Source organism: Myotis nattereri, assembly GCF_964212035.1.
Source record: "Myotis nattereri genome assembly, chromosome: 19".
In the NCBI taxonomy this organism is placed as follows: Eukaryota; Metazoa; Chordata; class Mammalia; order Chiroptera; family Vespertilionidae; genus Myotis; species Myotis nattereri.
In genome coordinates this window covers 24,692,290-24,715,459 of record NC_138095.1, presented here as the reverse complement: position 1 = coordinate 24,715,459, position 23,170 = coordinate 24,692,290, and the positions used below count along the sequence as shown (strand labels likewise).

Sequence of the window (23,170 nt, the reverse complement as noted above, 5' to 3'; positions counted from 1 at the left end):
AGGAAGCCCTGAGGCTGGCAGCTCAGAGACGCAGGTCTGGCCAAGGAGCTCCCTGCAAGTGGGAAAGACGACCAGATGCAGCGAAGCGCCAGGCCGCATGGAGTCCAGCCTTCGAAGCACCTCGCCTGGCTTTGGGGCTCCTTCTTGGAGAGAGGCAGGCGGTGTGGTCCAAGATGCACTGGACTCAGTCAAAAATGATGGTGCACATTCTGTCTCTATTTCCGGACCCACTGTGCGGCCACAAGTGAGTTACAGAGACTCTGTGGGCCTCAGTTTCCTCGCCTGAGGAATGAGATGTGTGACCAGTGAAATCCTATCGGGATTCACAAACAAAGGACGTGGGGCAGCACTAGAGAGGCTCTCTGCCCTGACCTCCTATGGAGGGGCCTGCGGGGGACCTGGAGGACAGTCTGAAAATCTCTAGCCTCGGTAATTGCTAACAACACGCTGCCGCTCTGTCAGCTCACAAAGGCCCCAATTTCCTTGGCAGAAAAGAGAGAATGGAAGTCTGTACCCAACCAAATTAAACCACAAGACCATTACCCACTCTCTATCCTTCTCCTGCATGATTTTTCTCCATAGCTCTTATCACTATCTGACTTTTTATTTTGCTTCTTGTTTTTTCTTCCTACTTATAAACCACTGGAGGGAAGATTTATTCAGTTCATTGTATAGTCCAGTGCCTAGAATAGCATCTGGTACCATTAAAGCACTTATGTATCTTTTGAACGAATGAATGAGTAAGTAGAGCTCCTGAAATTGCCAATTTAGGGAGGAACAACTTGGGGTTCTAGAAAGATATTCTCAATGTGAGAAAACACTGGACTAGCTGATTAATCATAATGTACAAAAGGCACACATGTTGTCTCTATGGAGGTGAGCACTTTTCCTTAAGGACTAAGGAGTCAAGCTAATGAGAACATGTCCCTCAAAGGCCAGGACAAACATGGTGACAGAGCCAGGACCCCAACCTGCCTTGGAATGGGAAACACCCAAGAGTACTCTGATTTTGTAACTGCCAAGGACACTGCCTTCAAGCTCTGTGGCTTCCACCCCCTTTGATGGTGTCCGGGAACTGCTACCTGGGACGGTCTGTGGTGGGTGGCTGGGGCTGGTGGTGATGACGTAGAGGACTTTGGAGGACCGGGCAGCACTGATGCTGAGGTTTGCCTGCTCCGTGATCACCTCGGCCAACGTCTGGTTGGCAGTGGGCCTCTCCTGTGGTGGTTCTTCCTTAACAGCTGGAAGATCAAAAGGAATGAACTGGGGGAAAGCTGATAAGGAAAATGAGGAACTAGGGAGGAAGAGGCACTGGTTCTATAGTGGAGCTCCTGGTTAGTAGAAAGGCTGTTTTCTCTGATCCAATTCTGGATGTAATTCTCTCCACTGGCCTCCACGCAGAACCTGCCAGGCTCTGGCCCTGAAGAAGGCAGAAGGAACGCACTGTCAACTTCTAATCATCTGACTGGTCTGTCTGTGGACACCTGAGAACACTTTATCATTTCCTACCTTGTGCCTTTGCAGCTATGGCTCCTTCTGCCTGGAAAGCCCTGGTCTTTTCTATCTGTTGACCCAAATCCTCCCTGTTCTCCAAGACTGGCCCACCTGTGGAGTAGCCTCCTCCCTCGGGCTCCCTGTAGCACATACTGAGTGAACTCTTCTTGAGGCCCTTGACATCTAAGACAAAGATTAGGTCTTAGACACCCCTGTTTCTCATGTGCTGGCAAAGATATGTGCCTGGAACACATGTGCCCACATTAGAGAGGCATAGAGTGGGGCTTCACCTTAGGATTTAAAGAAAGATGGGGAACCAATCTTCTGTGGGTGGCTTGGGTCCTGAGAGACAGGGTGATGGACCAAATGACCTCCTTAGAGCCTTCCAATTCTATCCGCCTCAGTTCTTTCTTTTGGCTGCTCTTTTAACCCTCCCATGGAAACTGTCATTAGGACTACTAACACGGCAAACATTACAGGCTTCACCTCTTTTCTGTATCATGAAACATATACAAGTTATGAAATGGGAGGGGGGGAAACCCGTAAGTTAAGTCAGTAGCTCCTGACTAAGACCTCCCAGCAAGAACTGCGCAAGCTCCACAGGTCACCGGGGTGTGCAAGAGGAGCCAGACACACGGGAAAGTCTTACCTTGGTATAAGACAGCAAATCCCTGGGCCTGATTGATGCGATCAGAGAAGAAATACAAAATGACAAAATCCAGGGAGACATTAAAGGACAAAGGTGGGCGGTTCCTTCCATTGAAACGGACCAGGACTTGGTGGGTGTAGCCGTCCAGCAGCTCCACCATGTCTGCGGAATCCCTGATGTCAAATAAGGTGAAGTTGAAGTGGATGTGGGAGGCTCCCGGGACCCGAATGGTCCAGTAGCAGACCCTCCCTGTGGCGTAGGTGTCAGGGAAGTCAGGGGAATAGACTACAGAAGTCATGGCTGAGTAATTCCCACCGCAGGCGCCAACGAGAGCTGTGGGAGACAAAAGGACACAGCCCTCAGCCTGAGCTCAGCCACAGGGCTCACTTTCTAACCAGTTACAACCAATTCTTCTGAACTTCTGAACGTGATCCAGTTTAGGACATTGTTTTTAGTCTAGAAAGCCAGACTGTCTTCTGTTTCGGGATCAAATCACCAAATGAATCACTTAAACCCTGAACAAATGACTGTGGAAGCTTTTTTTTTTTTTTTTTTTTTTTTGCCCAGGAGACCTTAGAATTAGAACACAGCACAGTGGTGTGGCCTAGGTGGGGGCCAGGCTGGAGTCAGAGAGTCTGGGTTTGGGACCAGCTGGGCCATGTGATCCTTCACTTCCAGGCCTCTCACTTCTTTCAGGCTTGAGGTTGGAGAGACCACCACCTGCTCCTGTATCACATGAATGTGTGAGGACAGATGAGATAAAACAGTGGGCCCTCTTGCAGGGGAGGCACTCCGTGAGGTAAAGCCGTGAAAAAGAAGGTCCTCACAGCACTGGGGCATCCCTGATACCTTAGAGGAGCAATGCACACGACGGTCCACATGAGAACTGACTTTCTGCCTGGAGGAGACTCACTCGGTCTGATCACTGTGTCAGCACGTCTGATTTCTCTGGACTTCGTTTTTGATTTGCAGGTTCCAGGAAGGGGATACAACCACTTGACCGTATCTTACGTGGTGAAGTATAAACAAGGTCCTGGATGTGAACGTCCTTGAGAGGGAGTGTGGGGCTGGGATTTACAAAGCTTTGGGGGAGTTTCACTTCCCTTTAGGATGTAGAAAGCAGTAAGAGGATGCTTTCATCCAAACAATGAAAAAAGCTCAAAACTTTTATCAGCCTGTCAGAAAGCTGAGGTCTGAAGACAAAGGAAATTTAATTCTAAACAGCAAGAAGCCCCTCCAAGGAGAGTCGGACCACACCAAAGTGTTTCGTCTTTGACAGAACAAGAGGAAGAGGTAGCCACCATAGAAGCAAGTAAGAAGCAAGCAGCTAAATTTTAACAACCCCCTAAAGGTTGAGTGTGGGCTAGCCTCTCAGTCTGGAGCCCCAGACACAACAGGGGTCTGCACTTAGTTGCAGGCAATTCTGGGCAGGCCCACCCAGCACCCCCCACAACCCCCTCCCAAAGGAAGCACAGCTTTAAGCTGCTGGGAGAGGGGCAGCAAACCTCCTTGCTCCCAGAGCCAGGGTAGAAACAAAACCTGTTTGCCCCTGGGGAGAGGGAGTAGGAAACTCTCTCCTTCCTGCCAAAGTAACCAGGCAAAGATCTGCTTCTGGGGGAAGAGCAGAGGCAAAAGCCACCAACCCCGTGTTGCCCTGAGCCCAGGACCCTGCACCAATGAAAGCAGGGCAGAAACGCTCTCCTTCCCAAGAGCCAGCACCGATGCAAGGCAGTGGTTAGCTGCCAGGGAGGGGTGGAGGGGTGCAGGGATGCTAAAATGGTCCCACCCCTGAACCCCAGTAATATGTCCTAAGTCTGAGGATGGACAGGAGGACCAAGACATCTCCCCACCCCTTGACCTCACAGAGCATAGCACCAAGTAACAGGCAACAGCACTGAGGGAGGGGAAGACCCCCTGGGTGGCACAGGCATGTAGCAACTACCCAAAGCTGAGGGTGGGACAGGAGCACTGAAGAAGCCCACTGGCATCCCAGGCTCCACACGAAGCACAGGTAACAGCAGCTCATCACTGAAGGGATCTGAGACCTGATGTGCATTGAAGACAATGACAGAAGCAAGAAAATCCAAACCCAGCTCAGCACCGACAAGGGCTCAGTCCCCACACTGCACAGGCCTGCCCTTTCCCAGGGGTAAGTTCTATTGACCTCAGCCTCTGCTGTTCTTTTGCACATCGTGTATGGCATTCAATAAAATATTACAACACACACATAAAAGCAAGCAAAAAAGAAAGAGGGGGATAAAGACTAATTGTCAAGAGATAATACATCTGATATATATATATATATATATATATATATATATATATATACCTCAAATTATTATGTTGCAAACCTAAAATGAATATAATGTCAATCATATCTCAATTTTTAAAAAAGAGAGCGAAGTAAATCCACAGAACCAGACTCAATAATGACCCAGACATTAGAACTACCAGAGACTACGTGATTAATAGAGAAAGGACCTAGTGGAAAAGATGGACCATATGCTTGAACAGACTGGAAATTTCAGCAGAGATATGAAATCTATATAAAAGAGTCAAATGTAAATGCTAGAAATAAAACAAACAATTATCAGAGATAAAAAAAATCCCTTTGATGAGCTTATAAACAGACTAAACAAAGTTGAAGAAAGAATAAAATAATTTGAAAATAGGTCAATAGAAATTATCCAAAATGAAACAGAGAAAAAATTAAGTGAAAAAGGCAAAACAGCACCCAACAGCTGTGGGATAATATCAAATGGTCTAACAATATGCAATTGGAGTCCCAGAAAGAAAAGAAAAAGAGAACAAGGCAGAAGAAATATTTGCAGAGAAAATACATGGCTAAGAATGCTCCAAGGTCAATGAAAAATAATCTAAAAATCTCACCAAACTCCAAGCAAATAAATTAAAAAATAAACATTAAAAAAACCATACCTAGACACATCATAGCTAGTGTTGAAAACAAAGATAAAACCCTGAAAGCAGGCAGAAGGGAAAAGCCTATATACATATAGGGGAACAAAGCTGGAGCAGTCATCTCTAGAAACGATGCAAGCCACAAACAAAGAAGAAATATTTTTTTAAGTACTAAAGAAGGAAACCTGTCAGCACAGAATTCAAAATCCAGCAGAAACATTTTTCAAAAGTGAAGGTGAATTGACTTTCTCAAACAAAAGCTGAGAGTGACCACTGACAGCAGACTGGCATTAGGGAAAATGCTAAGGAAACTTCTTTAGGCCACACGGAATAACAAAATGTGTGGCCTGATGTGTCTGCTTCATCACGTGGTAGCACGCGTCAGTTCTTCATTTCATTTTTCATTTCATTATGTTATTTTAAAAAATTTTAAATTGATTTTGAGAGAGAGAGAGAGAGAGAAAGAGAGAGAGATACATCACTCAGTTGCCTCCCATATGTGCCCAAACCGGGGGAATTGAACCCATAACCTAGGTATGTGCGCTGACTGGGAATTAAACCTGAGACCTTCCAGTGCATGGGACGATGCTCCAACCAACCGAGCCACACCAACCAGAGCAAGAGTATCTTTTAAAAAAACAAAAAAATCAAACAAACAAGACAGGCCCTGGCCAGGTAGCCCGGTTGGTGAGAGCATAATTCCTATATGCCAAGGTTGTGGTATCGATCCCCGGTCAGGGCACACACAAGTAACCAATGAATGGAACAACAAATTGATGTTTCTCTCTCTCTTTTCCTTTCGTTCTCTAAAATAATCGATTTACACACACACACACACACACACACACACACACGAAGATCTTAAAGCTAATACTGAGTAATTATGTCAGTGTTTACATCAAATTGGAAAGGTCATCTTTTCTAGGATGTCTAAGTATCTCCCAAAAGGCCATGTCTCTCCAGCACATGACACAACTGTCATTAATTACTTGTTAAATGAATGTCTTCCTTTCTAGGACAGGGCTGAGTCTTCTTGTTCAGCGCTGTATGGCAGGGTCTGGTCAGTGCCTGGCCTGCAGTAGGTGCTTAACAAGTATCACCAAGTGAATAAAATAATACATGGAGAGAAGTGGGGGGCAGGCTTGTTCCTCTGGCCCAAGGGTTCCTGTGTCTTCAACAGTGACAGGCACAAGGCATACTCACTGTCAAAGAGGATGATCCGGCCATCGCCACCACAGAGCTGGGTTTGATCCCCGAAGCAGACGCTGTTGCACTCAGTACTGGCTACCTCCCCATACTTCCAGTAATCCGGATTGTTTCCACAGAAGCAAGCATAGCCTGACTCCATCCCAGCAAACTGCCACAATAGAGAAGCAGGACTTGATAAGTGTCAATCAGGGATGTCAAGTGAACTGAAGGATCCTGGCAAGGTTGGTCCCCAGAAAGCAGCCAGCCTCATCTTCCCAGCCCACCCTTCCCCTGGGACCTCTCCTTGTCCCATTCTTACAACAGGTCATTACACACTGAGGGAGGGAAGAGTAAGAGAGAAAAGGAAAGGGAAGGAAGGAAATGAAACAACCTAATTTTCTTATTTTTTGATATAACAAACAATAGCATTATTGAATCTTAATGGCCAACGAATGAATTTCAGATAGAGGAATGGAGAGGAAGGAAATATTTTGGACTGGTGTCCAGGCCGGGCCCCTGAATTTATCAAGGAAGCAACCACTCCCTTGGTTTATTCCCAGATCGCCCATAGAGCCAGAGATGTTCCTGCTCATAACACACACGCACAAGGAAATAAGTAACTCTGTCAGAAGTCAAATAGGGATGCCGATATTGGGGTTTTTCAGTCTTTGGACAAGAGAACTGCCTCATACTCCTCATTCCCAAGCCCCAATCTTCATCCAACTTCTCCTTGGCGGATAAACAGAGTTGTATGGCTTCACAAGTTATATTTCAAAAACTTATATATAGTTTAAAGTCACTTTTACATCTTTACCTGTTTCTATAGATATATAGCCACAGAGCAGTTACCTTGAACCTCTGACTCCGACAAAAACTGATGCAGGTTTGTATGGTAAGTTTGTTAGATGTTTTACTGGCGCCAGTTAGAGGAGGTGGGTTTCCATGATCCTTGTAGCAGCCAAGGTTTCCAGGCACTGTAGAAAAAAGAAAAACAAAAGAATTTCACAACATCTGGCTGTGAAACAACAAGGAGGAAAAGTGTTTTGTGCCAGGTACCTTCATCTCAGCCAATATTTCCACTCCTAAGGCACAATAAATAACAAGTAACAACTTTAAAAATGGAAGCCTAGTGTCGTCTGCTAAATGCCACGCTTTTGTTTTATTTTGAAGAGTATGTGAGGCCCATATAACTAACCCTACGAAATTTTTTACCCATTCACTATTGACAGAATTTAGTACTGAAGAGAACTAGAAATACTTTCCTAAAAATAGAAGCTACAATATATAAACTGTTTCAGAATCACTAGAGAGCAGGAAAATCCCTTGGCAGCCCATCGTCCTATGCCTTGTACCTCTCCTTGTTCCTTAAAAAGCGCCACAGATGGGTTTCCTCAAGATCCTTGGTAAGTGTATTAGTTTCCTATTGCTAAGAGAACAAATTACCACAAACCTAGCGGCTTAAAACAGCATAGATCCATTATCTCACAGTTCAGGAGGTCAGAAGTACTAAATGGGTCTTATGGGGCTAAAATCAAGTGACAGCTGATCTTCCCTCTGGAGGCTCCAGGGGAGAGCCTCTGTTCCTTGCCTTTTCCATCTCCTAGAAGCTGCCCCTATTCCTTGGCTTGTGGCAGCACCATTCCAGCCTCCGCTTCCATCATCACATCACCTTCTCTGACTCTGATCCTCTGCCTCTCTGTTATAAGGACCTGTATGATTACATGAGACCTTACCTGGATAATTCAGGATAATCTCTCCATCTCAAAATTCTTAACTTAATCATACCTGCAAAGTCCCTTATGCCCTGTAAGGGATTACACAGACATTTTTTTTGTGTGGGGGGGCATTATTTGGCTTATCACAGTAAACATTTAGTGTTTCACAATCACACAATCAGTTTGTTTGGTCTAGTAGAAAAAGCTGTATCTGACAATAAAGAAACCTGAATATATATATCAACTGTGGTAGACAGCTTTCAAGATGGTCCTCAATGACTCCCACCTCCTGGTGGTCATGCCCTTGTGTAATCCTCTCCCCTTGAGTGTGGGTTGGACTAGTGACTTGCTTTTGACCAATAGAATGTGGCTAAGTTGTTGAATACCGCTTCTGTGATTAGGTTACAAGAGATTGTGACTTCTGTCTTGCTAGTAGACTCTTTCTATTGCCTTCCTGGCTTATATAGTTTTATGAAGCAATATGCCATGTCAGAGAGGTCATGTGACAAGGAACTGAGGATGGCCTTTAGTCAAAAGCCAGCAAGAAAGCAAGACTTTCACTTTCTTTCTTTTTTTTTAATTATTAGTTAAGGTATTACAAATGTGTCCTCATCCCCCCCATTAACCCCCAACCTCCCCACACCCCGCCCGCACACTCATGCTCCCATCCCCCTGTTGTCCATGTAAGACTTTCACTCTCTACAAAGACTGAACCCACCAACAATTACGCGTGCTCGCAGGAGATCCTCCCCGCACCCCGCCCGCACACTCATGCTCCCATCCCCCTGTTGTCCATGTAAGACTTTCGCTTCTACAAAGACTGAACCCCACCAACAATTACACGCTCGCAGCAGACCCTCCCCCATGGAGCTTTCCGGTGGGGCCAGAGGCCTGGCAGGCACCTGGACTGCAGCCTTCCGAGAGGCCTTGGAGCAGAGGACCCAGAAAAGCCACGTGCAGGTTTCCTGACCCACAGGAAGTGTGAGACAATAGGTGTACGTTGCCCTGACTGGTTGCTCAGTGGTTAGAGCGTTGGCCATTGACTGAAGGGTCTCAGGGGCATGTACCTGGGTTGTGGGTTCACTCCCTGTCCCCAGTCAGGGCACATGCAGGAGGCAACCAGTCAATGCGTCTCTCTCACACTGATGTTTTTCTCTCTCTCTCCCTCTCCCCCTCCCTTCCACTCTACTCTCTCAGAAAAGCAATGGAAAACATATTCTTAGGTGAGGATTAACAAAAAAAGAAAAAAATGTATGCTGTTTTAAGTCACTACATTTTGGGGTAATTTGTTATACAGAAAGCGCTAATACACCTATATAATACATACTAAATAAATGTTTATTGAATGAAGGAATTAATTTATTGTGGCCCATGCACAAATCAACATCTGTGTTATTAATTTATGAATCACTCCACTATCAGATGAAGCTCTTCCCTACTTTCTCTATTTGGTTCCTCACAGCTTATAGAACTGAGTTATAATAAGACATGAATGAGGCCTGGTCCTAGAAGCACTTTTAGGTCAGTTAAGAGTGATATGTTTTCAACTCCAAAGTAAGCCACATAGACTCTTAGAAACCATTTTTCCTTTGTGTTTACGGTTGGGAAACAGCATGGTCCAGTTTAATAAGCTTTATATCCACATTAATCTTTTGACATCTAAAAATACACACATATGTACGTATGTACACACACACACACACACACACACACACTCTTAATTTCTGCCATCATCTACCTCTCACCAGCTCATTTTCAATTGGCAGGAAGGATCTCTGCTAACCCAAAAAGTCCCCCTTCCCCCTCTAAGCCAAGTGGTTACCCCTTCTTCTTTACGTCACATATGGTTCAAATATAACAAATGTGGCTCACCACACACACGCTAAAGTGCATCTTTCGGAAACAAACCAAGTCTCTATAGTAGCAAATGTAAACAGAAAAACTCGGGGCAGTAGAAGCCTGGTGTTCAGGGGGCCAGGCTTGGGAATGGCTGGGTTTTAGAGTTTAAACAAATGCAGTGAGTCAAGCATCTCTAGCAGGGAGTGCATCACATAAGCCACGTTAAAGGGACCTTGCATATGGAAAACCAAGCCATGCACTTAATGGTTCTTAGTAAGAACTACTTGATCATGATCATTCTGGTCATTTACTTTGATTTTTGTCTCATTTAGTCCATTATGCTCACCAGTAAGCATGTTATTAGGTATTAGTTATAGAGAGCCCAAGGCACATAACCATAAATGTGAAGATTAGACATAAACAAGGCCATGGGTTGCATTAATGCAGCTGGAACCTATTCACAACAATTTGGCAAGCAAATCCAGGCAGCTCATGTTCCACTGAAGCAGTGAGGTCCCAAATCACATCCTAAGGCAGATCACTGGAAATCAGATCACAGCACGTTGCTGCTCCATCCATCTGAATATCAATGGCCTGAGGTATCACCCTTATCGTCCAAGTTAATCACTTGCTGGACACTGTCAATTCTACCAGACATCTGTCCATGTCTCTCTGTCCCCACTGCCACTTCCCCAGTTTGGAACACCATCTCCTCCCTCTTGGGTTGCTGCTTCAGCCTCCTATTCCATCCTTGTTTCTAGGCTCACCCTACTCGAATCTAATTAGTCAGTTGCAACCAGGATAGTCTTTACAATACATTCCAGGCAGAAGGAGTGGCAGGGGCAGAGGCCTAAGATAAGAATGGCCTTGGCCTTGCAGGAACAAAAAGAAGCGAGTATGACCAGTGACACACACACAGAGAGAGAAAAGTAACAGGAGCTGGAGAGGGATGCTTAAAGCTGGGGACCTGCTTAAAACCCTCGAAGATCCCTGGCTGCCCCACAAGGTGAAATCCAAACTCTCTCACATGTTACACAAGGCTTTCCCCCTCTGAGCTGCTCCCCTTCCCCACTGGATGATCCCTCTATCCTGGGCTCACACTGTATCTATAGGTCAAAATAAATCATAGTGTATTTGCAAGTTTCCCAATTGCACACTGCACTCTGGCCTCTGGACGTTTACACATGTTATTCCCTCTGCTTGGAATATTCTTCCCTACTTAAGATTGCAGCCTGAGCATCATTTCCCTGGGAAGCCCCCATGGCCCTCCCCTTATCCCCTCACCCACACACAAGAAGGCTATATGTCCCTGCTATATAATCCTATAGCAGCCTATGCTGAACTTGATACTGAACATCTGTTTATGTGTCCCTCTCCCCAATTATCCAGGAACCACTTAAGCGTAGGACTATCTTTCACACACCATTGTATTCCTAGGGCCTGGCATGGTCCCAGTCACATGGCAGGTGCTCTAAAACTGTGTTAAATGAACAAATGTTCTGTGTCGCCAGCTAAAATCATGGAGTGGGTGGGTAAAGGCACTTCTTAGGCAGCAGTGAATGAAGAGCACAGAGCAGAAGGGAAGAGCAGAGCTGATCTGTAACAACATTCACTTAAAGTGAGTAACCATTGGTTTTGAAACCTGCCTGCTCACTGTCCTCTTTGGCAACCTAGAAATACCATTTTAAATAACGGAGTTTTCCATAAAGGTTAACTTTAATACTTAAGATTTTATCTTTATCATTTTGGATGAAACCTTTCTAAAATACATTAGCTATTTCTTTTAAAACAACACCACCAACACACAAAAAACCCCCAAAACTTTAACCTAGTTTAACCTACTTTAAATTTTCTTGGTGGCTTGAGATCATCAAATATACTTCACCAAATGGCCCCAGACTGGTGTGCTATTTCTTTCTTCTTTTTTTTTCGAAGGGTGGAATCTCTCTTCGAAGAGCCCAGCCTAGCCCCTAAGCAATACTATTCTCCCAGCAGGCTCAAGGAAGCCAGCCTCGGTGTGTCTCAGTGATTTCCACAGGCACCTCTCCCTGGAGAGCCAGCAGTCCTTTCAACCTCTGGCTCCTAGGCCAAGTGTGCTCACTTAAGGGTCCTTTCCTCTAGGGCAGTGGTTCTCAACCTTCCTAATGCCGCAACCCTTTAATACAGTTCCTCATGTTGTGGTGACCCCCCCAACCATAAAATTATTTTCGTTTCTACTTCATAACTGTAATTTTGCTACTGTTATGAATCGTCATGTAAATATCTGATATGCAGGATGTATTTTCATTGTTACAAATGGAACATAATTAAAGCATAGTGATTAATCACAAAAACAATATGTAATTATATATGTGTTTTCCGATGGTCTTAGGCGACCCCTGTGAAAGGGTCGTTCGACCCCCGAAAGGGTCGCGACCCACAGGTTGAGAACCGCTGCTCTAAGGCAATCATATGGAGACTGGGGCTTCCCCACGGCGTGGGTCAATTTGATTTCAATGGACTTAGCCCAGAGTAGCCCAGCCAAGGCCTAAGAGCCAAATCTAGTCCCAAAGGCTGCCACTAGTTCTGAAGACCTGACCTAGCCCCTGAGACACCAACCTAGAGCCGAACAGCCAAAGCCAGTCCCGAAGGGTGGAAGCCACCCCAAGAGCCAAGCCCAGACCTGGGAACAGCTGTAGCCAGCCCCGAAGGGCAGAGCCTAGCTTTTCCAAGTTCAGTTTTATCAACAGTAGGATGAGGAACAATACAGACCTCAAAGGAGAATTAAAAGAAGATAATGCAAATAAAGTAAACACTACAAGACCTGGCAAGATAGTATGTGCTGAATAAATAGTGTTTATTATCATTATATGGAATAAAGCTTTCATCATTCACTGCACAAACAGGAACAACTTGCTTAGTAACAGAAACATAAAACAGCGTTGAATTATAAGACAAAAATCAAAGGCAGCCACCTCAGAAAACTGGGTTTGATTCCAGATATTCAAATGTTAATCTCTTGCATTTATCTGTGTGCTTTCATGTAAGCATGTTGCATGAAATCCATAGCCCTTCAGGAAGGCAGGACAGACGATGTTATTGCTGTGTGACAGAGAAGAAACCAGCGAGGTTAAGGGCCTTGACTGGGGGAGGGTGGTTGGGGGGGAATACAAGATGGAAATGGAGAGCAGAGTGGCGCTCTAGGGGTACCGATTATCACACCATGGTGTTTTTTTCTAGTGTCCCCGGCCCTTTTCCTGACAGGCCCAGTCTGGGGAGCTAAATGAACATGACTCCCTGAGATTAAAGACAGAATTCTCAAACACATTAGTCCCTCAACGTTCTGCGCACCACAAGGCCAGCCTCTGAAACAGTGGCAGCCTCTACGCGGTGCCACTGCCCTCTGAGTCGCACTGGAAACTGTGGCTCCAAGTCTCCCCGGAAAAGACACGTCATGGACTCTTCAAAAGCATTACTGGCCAACTGAGTGGATTTCCAGGCTGTAACCCACCCTCAGCTCTTCCCAGAAGCAGAGAGGAAAACTCCATTTGAAAAAGGATATTTGTTCTCAAATTCCTTTTCATTTCCAAGACCACTTTAAAGTCCTGTGGCTCAGTCATGCATTTTTCGTCTTACCAAAGAGGCCTCATCACTTTCAATTTTTAAAAAATCATCTTAAGATACACACGAACCCCTTGTTTATCATAGTTGATGCTTTAAAACTCATGAGGGTTAATTACCAACATTCTCTTCAGATGTTCAGAGTTCCTGACATATTAGTTTTAGAGATGACTGAGGGGAGATGGCCCTCTATTCAGATGATCCCAGGAGCTATTGTTCTTTGACTATCACAAGGGACTGTTGGAAGCAACCAGGCAGGCTTATTAAACACCTGCTACATTCGGATATAACTGTGGCCTCACTGTGAAGGTGCTGCACACATCTCCACGGGGCTTCCTCAGCTGAAGACCACCTACTGCCCACGCACCTTCTCAGAGATCCTGCTCCCACAACGGCTCCTCGTTGGTGACTGACTACAGGACCCACGCCTTTGGCCAAGGCTTACTCCCCCTGGGGCCACCAGATTTCTCTCCCAGGAAGCTGGAATTGGGATTCCAGTTAGTGAACTGTAGGCACTGAATTTGTAGGGTTCTGTCAAGTGGGGGTAAGGCAACCAGCCATATTTGAGCCATGTGAGTTGATGGGTGAGCTGATTCTGTTGGTACACAAACAGGAAGAAGGATGATAGCCATGCTGAGAGAGAGGCAGAGGTGGGAGGCCATGTGGCCCTAGAGAGAGTTGGCAAGAGGGGAAACTTTCTTCCCAGGTTCTTGGGACTCTGGGGTTGAATTTTATGATATATTCCCAATGTTCTTCCAATAAATCAATAAATTCCTTTTGCTCAAGTCAGCTTGAGGGAGTTCTATTCCTGGTTATCAAACAATTCCTAATGAAGACATAAAGCAGAACCATTATGGTAAAAGCTCAATATGAATATGCATCTTCAGATGGTAATTTGCATAAGCAGAAGTCCTGACTGTTACTATGTTTTCTATTCCAGTGCTCTGGTCAGATCTGGGACATTTGTTTAAGAAACTAAAAGCGCCCTAGCTGGTTTGGCTCAGTGGACAGACAGAGCGTCAGCCTGCGGACTGAAGGGTTTCGGGTTCGATTCCAGTCAAGGGTACATGCCTGGGTTGTGGGCTTGGTTCCCCGTAGGGACTCTGTAGGAGGTAGCAGATCAACGATTCTCTCTCATCATCGATGTTTCTATCTCTCCTTCTCCCTTCCTCTATGAAATCAATAAAAATACGGGTTGTTTTTTTTTTTTAAAAGAAACTAAAAGCAAAGTTTTTGTCCAATGTTTTAAAAACTCTTTCCTGAATCTACAGAATATCTATTATTTTTTCTTATAAGTAAAATCTGCTTCTTTGGAAATGATGCAGTGACTCTGCTTATTTTAAATGTCATTTAACCTTGTGTGGCAGAGCCCATCTCCTGCCCCAGGCACTCAGCCTTGGTGCCTCGGTGGCAGATCTCTTCTTTCTGTGGTAGGCAGTTAGACAGACATGAGCAGAGCAAGGAAGATAGACCAAGTACAGAAGGCCACCAGGGTGCAAAGCCCTGGGAGCCAACAACAGCCAAATCTGGGAAAACAAGAACCTCCCTCCCAGGGTAACCTTTTCTCCCCCACCATCTCACTGGTTATTCAGTTTGGACCCTTCCCTGACCTTTCCTCCCCTGGCATGTCGCTAGTCATGTGGTAGACCCCCTTGGAGAAGGAACAAGGAGCCAAAGAGTGGCTCATGCACGTCCCACGTGGGCCCCTGCATGACCACTCCTTAAGCATTAACCCCTGGAGATGACGTCTAGGCCTCAGTAGTATTTCAGCTCGAAGCCAAGAAAAATAGCAAAACCAGACAAGTGATGCCTCTTTGACTAATGACCCCCTGCCCTGGCCAACCAATCAGTGCAGACCACCACCCTGAAAGTACACACCTGGAAAGCTGATGAATATTCTATTGAGATCCTCCCCTGGGACTTCCCCTAAAATCCCTACCCTTTGGACCAGGACCCAGTGCGCTCAGCTCAGGAGCACGCTCATGCCTTTCCCCTCCTCCTCTTCTGCTCCCTAGGCTCTTTACCCTTCTCTTTCCTAAGCTCCAAGGGCCCTCTTTTGCCTCTGTAATTTGTTTCCTGAGCCCATTTCTTCTATCTCTGTGACTTTCTAAATAAACTTTCTCTTATAGTTTAAGTCTTAGCTCTGAATTCTTTCCCAGCCAGAATTCAAGTACTGACGTTGCTGAACCAAGGTTTGGTCTGACCCCAGTGGCCCAACACCGATGCCATTCTCACCTCCAACACTTCCATGGGAACAAGGACTAAGTACACACACGACTTTGCTGCTTGAGTCCTATCGGAGGACCAATCATTTAGAATACTTCCATCAGAGAATCAATGGGGTAAGTGTAGATTCACCCACACTTTCAGCCTGTGACCATGAGTATGCTGAACCCCATCCTGTCCATCTAAAGCAGCGGTTCTCAACCTGTGGGTCGCGACCCCTTTGGCAGTCGAACGAACCTTTCACAGGGGTCGCCTAAGACCATCCTGCATATCAGATATTTACATTACAATTCATAACAGTAGTAACATTACAGTTATGAAGTAGCAACGAAAATAATCTTATGGTTGGGTCACAACATGAGGAACTGTATTTAAAGGGCCAGAAGGTTGAGAACCACTGATCTAAAGCCATTCCAAATCTGCCACCTGCCATCTTGGCCCAAGTCCTATCACAATACGGCCCCCCTTACCTCTATGCATTAATTTCTGAACAACAACTCTCCTTTTCAGTCACTCTGAATCTTCATGTGTCTCTGAATCTATAATAACTCACTCAAATAAATAAGTAAACAGCCTTTCTCCTCTATGAAATTTTAACTGTCGGGGAAGGGAGTAAGAGTTCCTAAGGATTCTGACTCCCCGGATGTGTCACAGCGGTAGTTCTCTTCTGGTGGGAGTTCCTCTCTGAGATGTAATTTCTGGTTATTTAATGTGGTAGACAGTCTCCAAAGGAGACTCTAATAATCACCCCCGCGCCCCATATATGCGTGTCGTTCCCTACTTAAATAGTTGGAATCAGTTTCACCTACTTGTGAATATAAGCTGGCCTTTTGATTTCCTTTGATCAATAAAATCAAAGGTGGACTTCTGAGTTCATGCCTTGAGAGGACTGGTAGCTTCTACTTCCTCTTACTTGGAAGCAAGCTACCACAGAAGAGGTCCGACTACGCTGCTGGAAAGAATGGTCACCCAGGTAGAATCCTGAAGCCATCCTGAATGCCCTGGCCCCAGCAGAGCACCCAGCTGAATGCAGCCACCCGATGGAACCCATAGGAAAGTAGCAGAGGAAAAGCCTGGCCCAAACTCAGCCAACCCACAGAATCAGGAGAAATGATAATCTGTTGTTGTTTTAAGCCACTAGGGTTTGGGGTGGCTTGTTAGGCAGTAATAGACACCTTACTTGACAAAAGGTCAGCCCAAGTTCAAGAGGAATGATACAGCTGTGTCTCTGGGAAGAGGAGCTCAGTTTATTGACTTGAACTTTTTTCGCAGGGACACCACAAATACCCCAGGCAACGAACCACAGGGTCATCTTTTACTTTTTCTGCTGTTTCATCCCTTATATATTGCACTTGTCATCAAGTTCAGTCTTCTTCCTAAATGCATCTTGGATTTAACCCTTCCTGACTTATCTCATTGCTGCTATCACTGCTCAGGCCTTTATGCCCTGGATTTAGAAATCTATACCCATCCTCTCTTCCCCAAACATCCTTCCCCTGATCCACCCTATAAAAGTACTCTGGGCTCATCTTCCTAAACCAGGGCTTTCAGTATGTCAGTTTCCCTCGAATCAACTCTGACTTTCAAGGTCTGATCTGGTTCCTCTCTGTCCACTCTTCTACTTGGGCAGCTTAGTTCCCAACCCACAAGCACACCACTCCTGTGACCTTCCTCCAAGTCTCTGTCAGGCTCTATCTGCCCCATCCAGCTCCATCTGCCTTTCTCCATGAGGATGCTTCCAATTTCCACAACCCATCCTGGGCCCTTTCATCTTCAAAAACTCACAGCACACTAACTCATAATTCAAGCTTATTTATATAACTGGTGGGCTAGTGTCCAATTTTCTCCTATGTTTATAACTCAGATTCCTAATTACATCATAAGATTGAGGGTAGGGACTACTTCTTATGTTTACATATATTCCTTACAGGCAAGTGCTGGTGTAAAGATGTTCAGTAAAATCATCCTTAATGATCTACATGAGTTTCCCTTTTTAAGTGATTCGTATGCTTTACACAACTGTGCTTTAGAACATCTTAGAAATACAGTATATATCTGTCACTGAGGAAAATGTCCATTTGGTTCAGAAAGCCTACACTTTTTAATGGAAAGTTAAATAATGTCCACTGCCAAAAACAAAGACTAACTGAGTAGATGCCATATCTGCAACCACAGAGCAGCATTGCAGGAACAAATGCAGGACCTCTCGTGTTCCCTGAGTGCAATGCCACCACAGATGCTGAGGCACGTTCCTGAGCTCCCTGGCCAGTCAGCTATAAAAGGAATGGACAGAAACAGCACGCAGGTTAGGAATGACCTATTTAGGCCCACACACGCCAGTGGGAGTCTTTCCTTGGGGAAGGCGGAGGCCACCACAATACCTGCCAGCGCTTCCATGCCTACCATGTGCTGAAATCTGAGGATTGTGTATATTTTACTCATTAATCTTCAAAACAACCCTGGAAGGCATGGATGAAGAAGCCGAGGCCAGGGGAGAGTCGTTTTGCCATAAACTATTAAACGAGGAGTGCATCAAACCTAAGCTCATGTGACTTCAAGTCCACATACGTTTTACTAGTTTACATTTTCTTTCTTATTGGAAGACACATGATTTCACATCATCAAGAATACTTGTGAGCACCTGTTATGGCCTCCACTGTGGTAGGTGTTGTGGAAAATTGTTAATATGGCTTGAAGGGGGAAAGCCCCCATAAATTCCATCAGCACCCCTCCATAAATAACATGCAACCCAAGTAAAATGAGGGTGCCTGCTATATAAATACAGCTTTAAAAGAAATCCTTCAGTCCCCCTTTCTACCTTAAGCCTCTCCTTCACAGAAATTCCAGAGCTACCCCTGCTCTTATCTTTGAAAAATTTAGTCTAGTTGGGAAAACAAAAACTACCCTTATAAAGCAACAATAAACAAACAAACAAACAAAAAACACCAGGATTCTGACAATGTTAACTTGGGCAGTCTAAAGGGTTCAATTAAAAACATTATGTAATTGTAATAGAAAAATAGAAGAGGTGAAAAAAATTAGTATGCATAATTTATATTATTAATGTTCACTTCAATATTGCTTTGGCTATGGCCTAAGTCTGAGGTTTTGCTTTAGCCGTACAGTGTTAATGATGCACAGAGACGCTGTGTTTTTTTCAAGGTGAACTTCAGCTCATACAATGAAGACATGGAGAGACCCTGAGGCCTGGATAAGGCTGCTTGATGTAGTGTTTCATGCAAAGGCTCCGACTCTGGGGAGCCCCTTCCCAGCTGAGAACAGCTGGGCTGGGAACACCCGCAGAGACAGTCCAACATTCTGCAGAGCCGCTCTGCTGTGCAACAAATGCTTCCTGGATACCATTGCAGCCGGCCTTACTCCTGGGGCTTGGGATTTCCCAAACCCAAAGACGAAAACAAAATTACTTAGAGCTTACAGCTTGAACTGCAGACCCTCTGTCGCCACTGAGTTAATCCTTTGGTTTCCACAATGTCAAAAAGGCAATCTTAATAATTCGGCATACTATCAGAATTTCAAACTCTAATTCCCAAACAATCCACAAAGAATATTCTCAGGAATGACCTCAACAGTAGCCTGGATCCATCCCAGGGCCCCTTTTTTTTTCACAGAAATAAAAGAAATGGGGCTTTTCTCAAGTACTGGAAAGAAAGGACACTGGTCTTGCCATTAGGAATCCTAGATTCAAATCCTGTTTGGTTCAGAGCGTAATCCTCATCAAATCACTTAACTACTTTAGCCTTATTTTCTCATTTGAACAATGGGGCATGGGTGGTTGGAAGAGGACATACCACTTGCTTCATAGGACTGTTGAAAAAAGATAAATAAGATAATGTGAATATAAATGCTTTGTACACAGTAGGTACTCAATAATAGCTCAAATAAAAGCTAAAACATACTAAAAATCAGTGTTGACATTAAAATGCAGAAAACATTTCCTATAACTGAGAGACCGCCTTGGCCACCACTGCCAAAGTGCCCTTGGCTTTTTACCCAAACTCTGAACATAGCTTTAAAAACTCTTAGTAGGATGACAATTGGAAGTTTTCAAATCCTGGTTTTTGGGCTGCATTTTTGTAAGGAACAACAGACTTGTTTTAACAAAGGTCAGGGTGTCAATGAAAAGGAACTTGAGCCTGTGAGGTCACTGGCTGAGACTGACCAGAGGTCCCATATTGCCCAGGTGCTATCACTGGCATCCTGGAAGGGCTGGCCTGTGTGGCTGATACAAGTGAGAGAACGTCTCACAGATCAAGAGGGAGAAGCCTTGCCCTAAATCCCTAATATGGAGACTTAAGAAACTATGGAGAAACGTCTCCTAACACTCCACACGCTCCTCAGCCTCATCACCACCTTCCTGGGTCAAGTCCAAGCTCCAGGTCCAAATCATAAGGCCTCCCGTTATCTGGCCCCACCTAATTCTTTTCAAACCTCAACTCCTACCTTCCTTCTTAAAATGTCTGTCTCAGCAACACTGGCTTTACTTGGGCATCCGAGTGTGTGCACATGTGCACACAACCTGTTCCCTCTGCCTCCAATGTCCTCTCTGCTCCACCTGCCCCTACCATCTAGAACTCAGCTACTAAAAAGCGTGGCCCTGCAGCTCCAGCATCCCAGGGGCCTGTTAGAAACAGAGTCTCAAGTGTATCCCAGGCCTACTGAATCAGAATCTGCATCTGAGTAAGGTCCCTGCTGACCGCACTGCTACATTTTTACATGGAACCTTAAAGTTGGATAAGCCCTTCACTGAGGCCCCAGGTCTTATGTCCAGAAGCCCTCTTAGACAAACAGGAGCCCCTGCCTCCCACCATGCCAGGGCAGCGGCCCTCTTCAGTACTCCCAACCTCTTGCTCATCTCACTTGTTATAGAGTATCTTGCATATCCCCATCTGTTTATGTGTCTGTCTTCAGTTCTAGACCAGGGGCTCCCCCGACCCCAGGCTGCAGACCAATGCCATCCTTGTGTCCCCATCTTGTATAAGGTCTAGCATATGATTGGGGCTTAAAAAAAATGTTATTTGTCACAGCTAACAACCTCTAGAGTCCTTGTGATTTTAAACTTTAGTAACTAACTTTAAATATCTTTAACTTTAATAATAACTAACTTAAATAACAGTTTTAATAACCTTAAATAACTAATAGCTTTATTAACTTCAATAACAAAAACTGTAATCACTAATTTAAATAACTAACACAGATACTTGTGAGCTACATGTAAAAATATTACAATTTAGGTTACTCTTTTTTTTTTCAGCCGGGGCAGCTGCTGTGAGGACGACGTGCGGGCCAGGCGGGGCAGTGGGACAGGGTCTAGGTTACTCTTTTTTTTTAATATATATTTTATTGATTTTTTACAGAGAGGAAGGGAGAGAGATAGAGAGTTAGAAACATCGATGAGAGAGAATCATCGATCAGCTGCCTCCTGCACATCTCCTACTGGGATATGCCCGCAACCCAGGTACATGCCCTTGACTAGAACCGAACCTGGGACCTCTCAGTCCACAGGCCGACGCTCTATCCACTGAGCCAAACCGGTTTCGGCGTCTAGGTTACTCTTATTACACATTTGAATCCATATATTTTGAATGCATTTAATTTTTTAATATTTAAAATATCATAAAAAATAAAATAAAATATCATACATTTAAAAATATTATAAAATTTATATTTTGCAATGGAAACTTTCAAATATACACAAAAGTAGGAAAGAATAATGAGCCTGGCACTCTGCATCAACAAATGTCCACTTTTTTTTTTTTTTTACTCTGAGGTTTTTTTAAAATTGATTTTTAGAGAAAGCGGAAGGGAGAGGGAGAGAAAGAAACATTGTGAGAGTGAAACATCAACTGGCTGTCTCCTGCACGGCCCTCCTGCACAATGGAGCCGGTATAGAGAATCTAATCGGCAACCTTTCCATACACAGGATGACACCCAGCTAGGGCCAAATGACCACTTTGTAAAAAAAATAAAATAAAAAAATTCTCATTTCATCTATTTCCCTCACCCCACCTACTCACTTTTGGGGAGGCTGAACCATTTTAAAACAAATCCCAGATATAATATTATTTTAACCACAAATATTTCAATATGTATCTATAATTTAAAAGAATTTTATTGTACCTAATACAATTAACAGTGATTCCTTAATATAATCTAATAGTCTGTATTCAAATTTTATTATTTCAAAGATGAATTTTTATAGTTGGATTTATAGAAATCAGGTGAATGATAGTAAACAAAAATAGCTCTCAGAGATGAAAAGTAAGTTTTTCATGCATGTGGCCCGAATCAGCTGTGTGTGAAGAAAATTATATTAGCTTTTAATGCCATTTTCAGGTTCCTCCCCCAACTCACAACTAGTTTATCTACTTAAAAAAACAACACTGTTATAAAGAACCGATAAGAAAAATAGAGCAAAGCAAGAGCAATGCTGAGGTCCATACAAGATGTCACTCAAGCAGTAAAATAAGTGGGAATTAGAATGGTGAGGAAGGTTTTTTTACAAAAGGGAGATAAGCAAACAACAGATTTTAAGCCAAATGATTTCCCCTGTAATGGTCAAACCAGCAGGACTTACAGAGTTAGAGTGGGCTCTAGAGGGATGATAAATTTGATAATGTTGGAATTTGCTTTTAAAACTCTGTATTTCTTTTGCCTGCACTAAAAACTTGGGGATTCTGAGAAACACATCGGCAGAAGTGGTTTGAGGAGCAAATCCAATTACCGTAGAGTGTGCTCCTTGGAACGGCAAGTTCTGATCCGTGCTCTGTAGGTCAAGAGCACAGTTCAAATTTCTCTGTGCCCCCTTTTGAGTCACACTCCCTCGCTGCCTCCCTGCTCGTTTTAGCTCTCTGTGTAACACGCCGAGGGGCAGAGATTCTGGTCTTCACACAATGGCCCGCCATTCAACCACACTCTGCTTTGTCCCTAAACATTCATTCCCCCTGGCTCCTGCTGGGTCTGTTAAATTCAGATATGAACTTTCCAGGAGTCTGATCATGTCACAGGCCTTTTCCTGCATGACAAGTTCAGTGCTAATCATGAATAGCGGGGCTTCACACAGTGGGTTCGTATTATTCATGAAAATTATGACTCCACATCCAGAAATAGGGCAAAACTGGCCTAAAATAGGCAGGCATGTATTCAGTTGAGTCCACTAAGGCAATTACCAAGGTCTGTTGCTGCAACTATCACAGGAGTCTTTCTCAACTATGCTAATCAGACACACTCGATGCACAATGTTCTGCCAGATTCAAGGTTTGAGCCTCAGCTTGGTGGGGAGCCTTGGTGCCCACAGGGTGAACGTAAGGTTTTTCCAAAGAACCTCAATATCATCAAGCCAGGCCCTCCCAACCCCCTCAAACTAGGTACTGCCCAGTGCTTATTCCAAATTCCTGTAAGTCTCCCTACCTAGACCATTTCAAGGCCAGCATTAGGAGCTTTGAGAGGGTTATCAAAGGGCCATACAAAAAGGAAATGATATTAAATTTCCCTTTTTTGGAGCAACAAATATTGAATTAGA

The 23,170-nt window shown here is 44.5% G+C and overlaps 1 protein-coding gene across 2 annotated transcripts in view; it reads right to left on the bottom strand.

Moving 5' to 3' along the window:
- KREMEN1 (kringle containing transmembrane protein 1) overlaps positions 1-23,170 on the bottom strand; it is a gene marked incomplete at its 5' end in the record, with an annotated part of 50,022 nt that overhangs the window by 5,701 nt on the left and 21,151 nt on the right. The window contains 4 exons of one of the 2 annotated variants that reach the window (XM_081114192.1): positions 1,029-1,241; positions 2,144-2,476; positions 6,266-6,419; positions 7,100-7,224. In XM_081114192.1, the coding sequence (XP_080970318.1) occupies positions 1,029-1,241; positions 2,144-2,476; positions 6,266-6,419; positions 7,100-7,224 (825 nt within the window). The remainder of the gene's footprint in view (positions 1-1,028; positions 1,242-2,143; positions 2,477-6,265; positions 6,420-7,099; positions 7,225-23,170) is intronic. The other variant, XM_081114193.1, reaches the window with a different exon arrangement.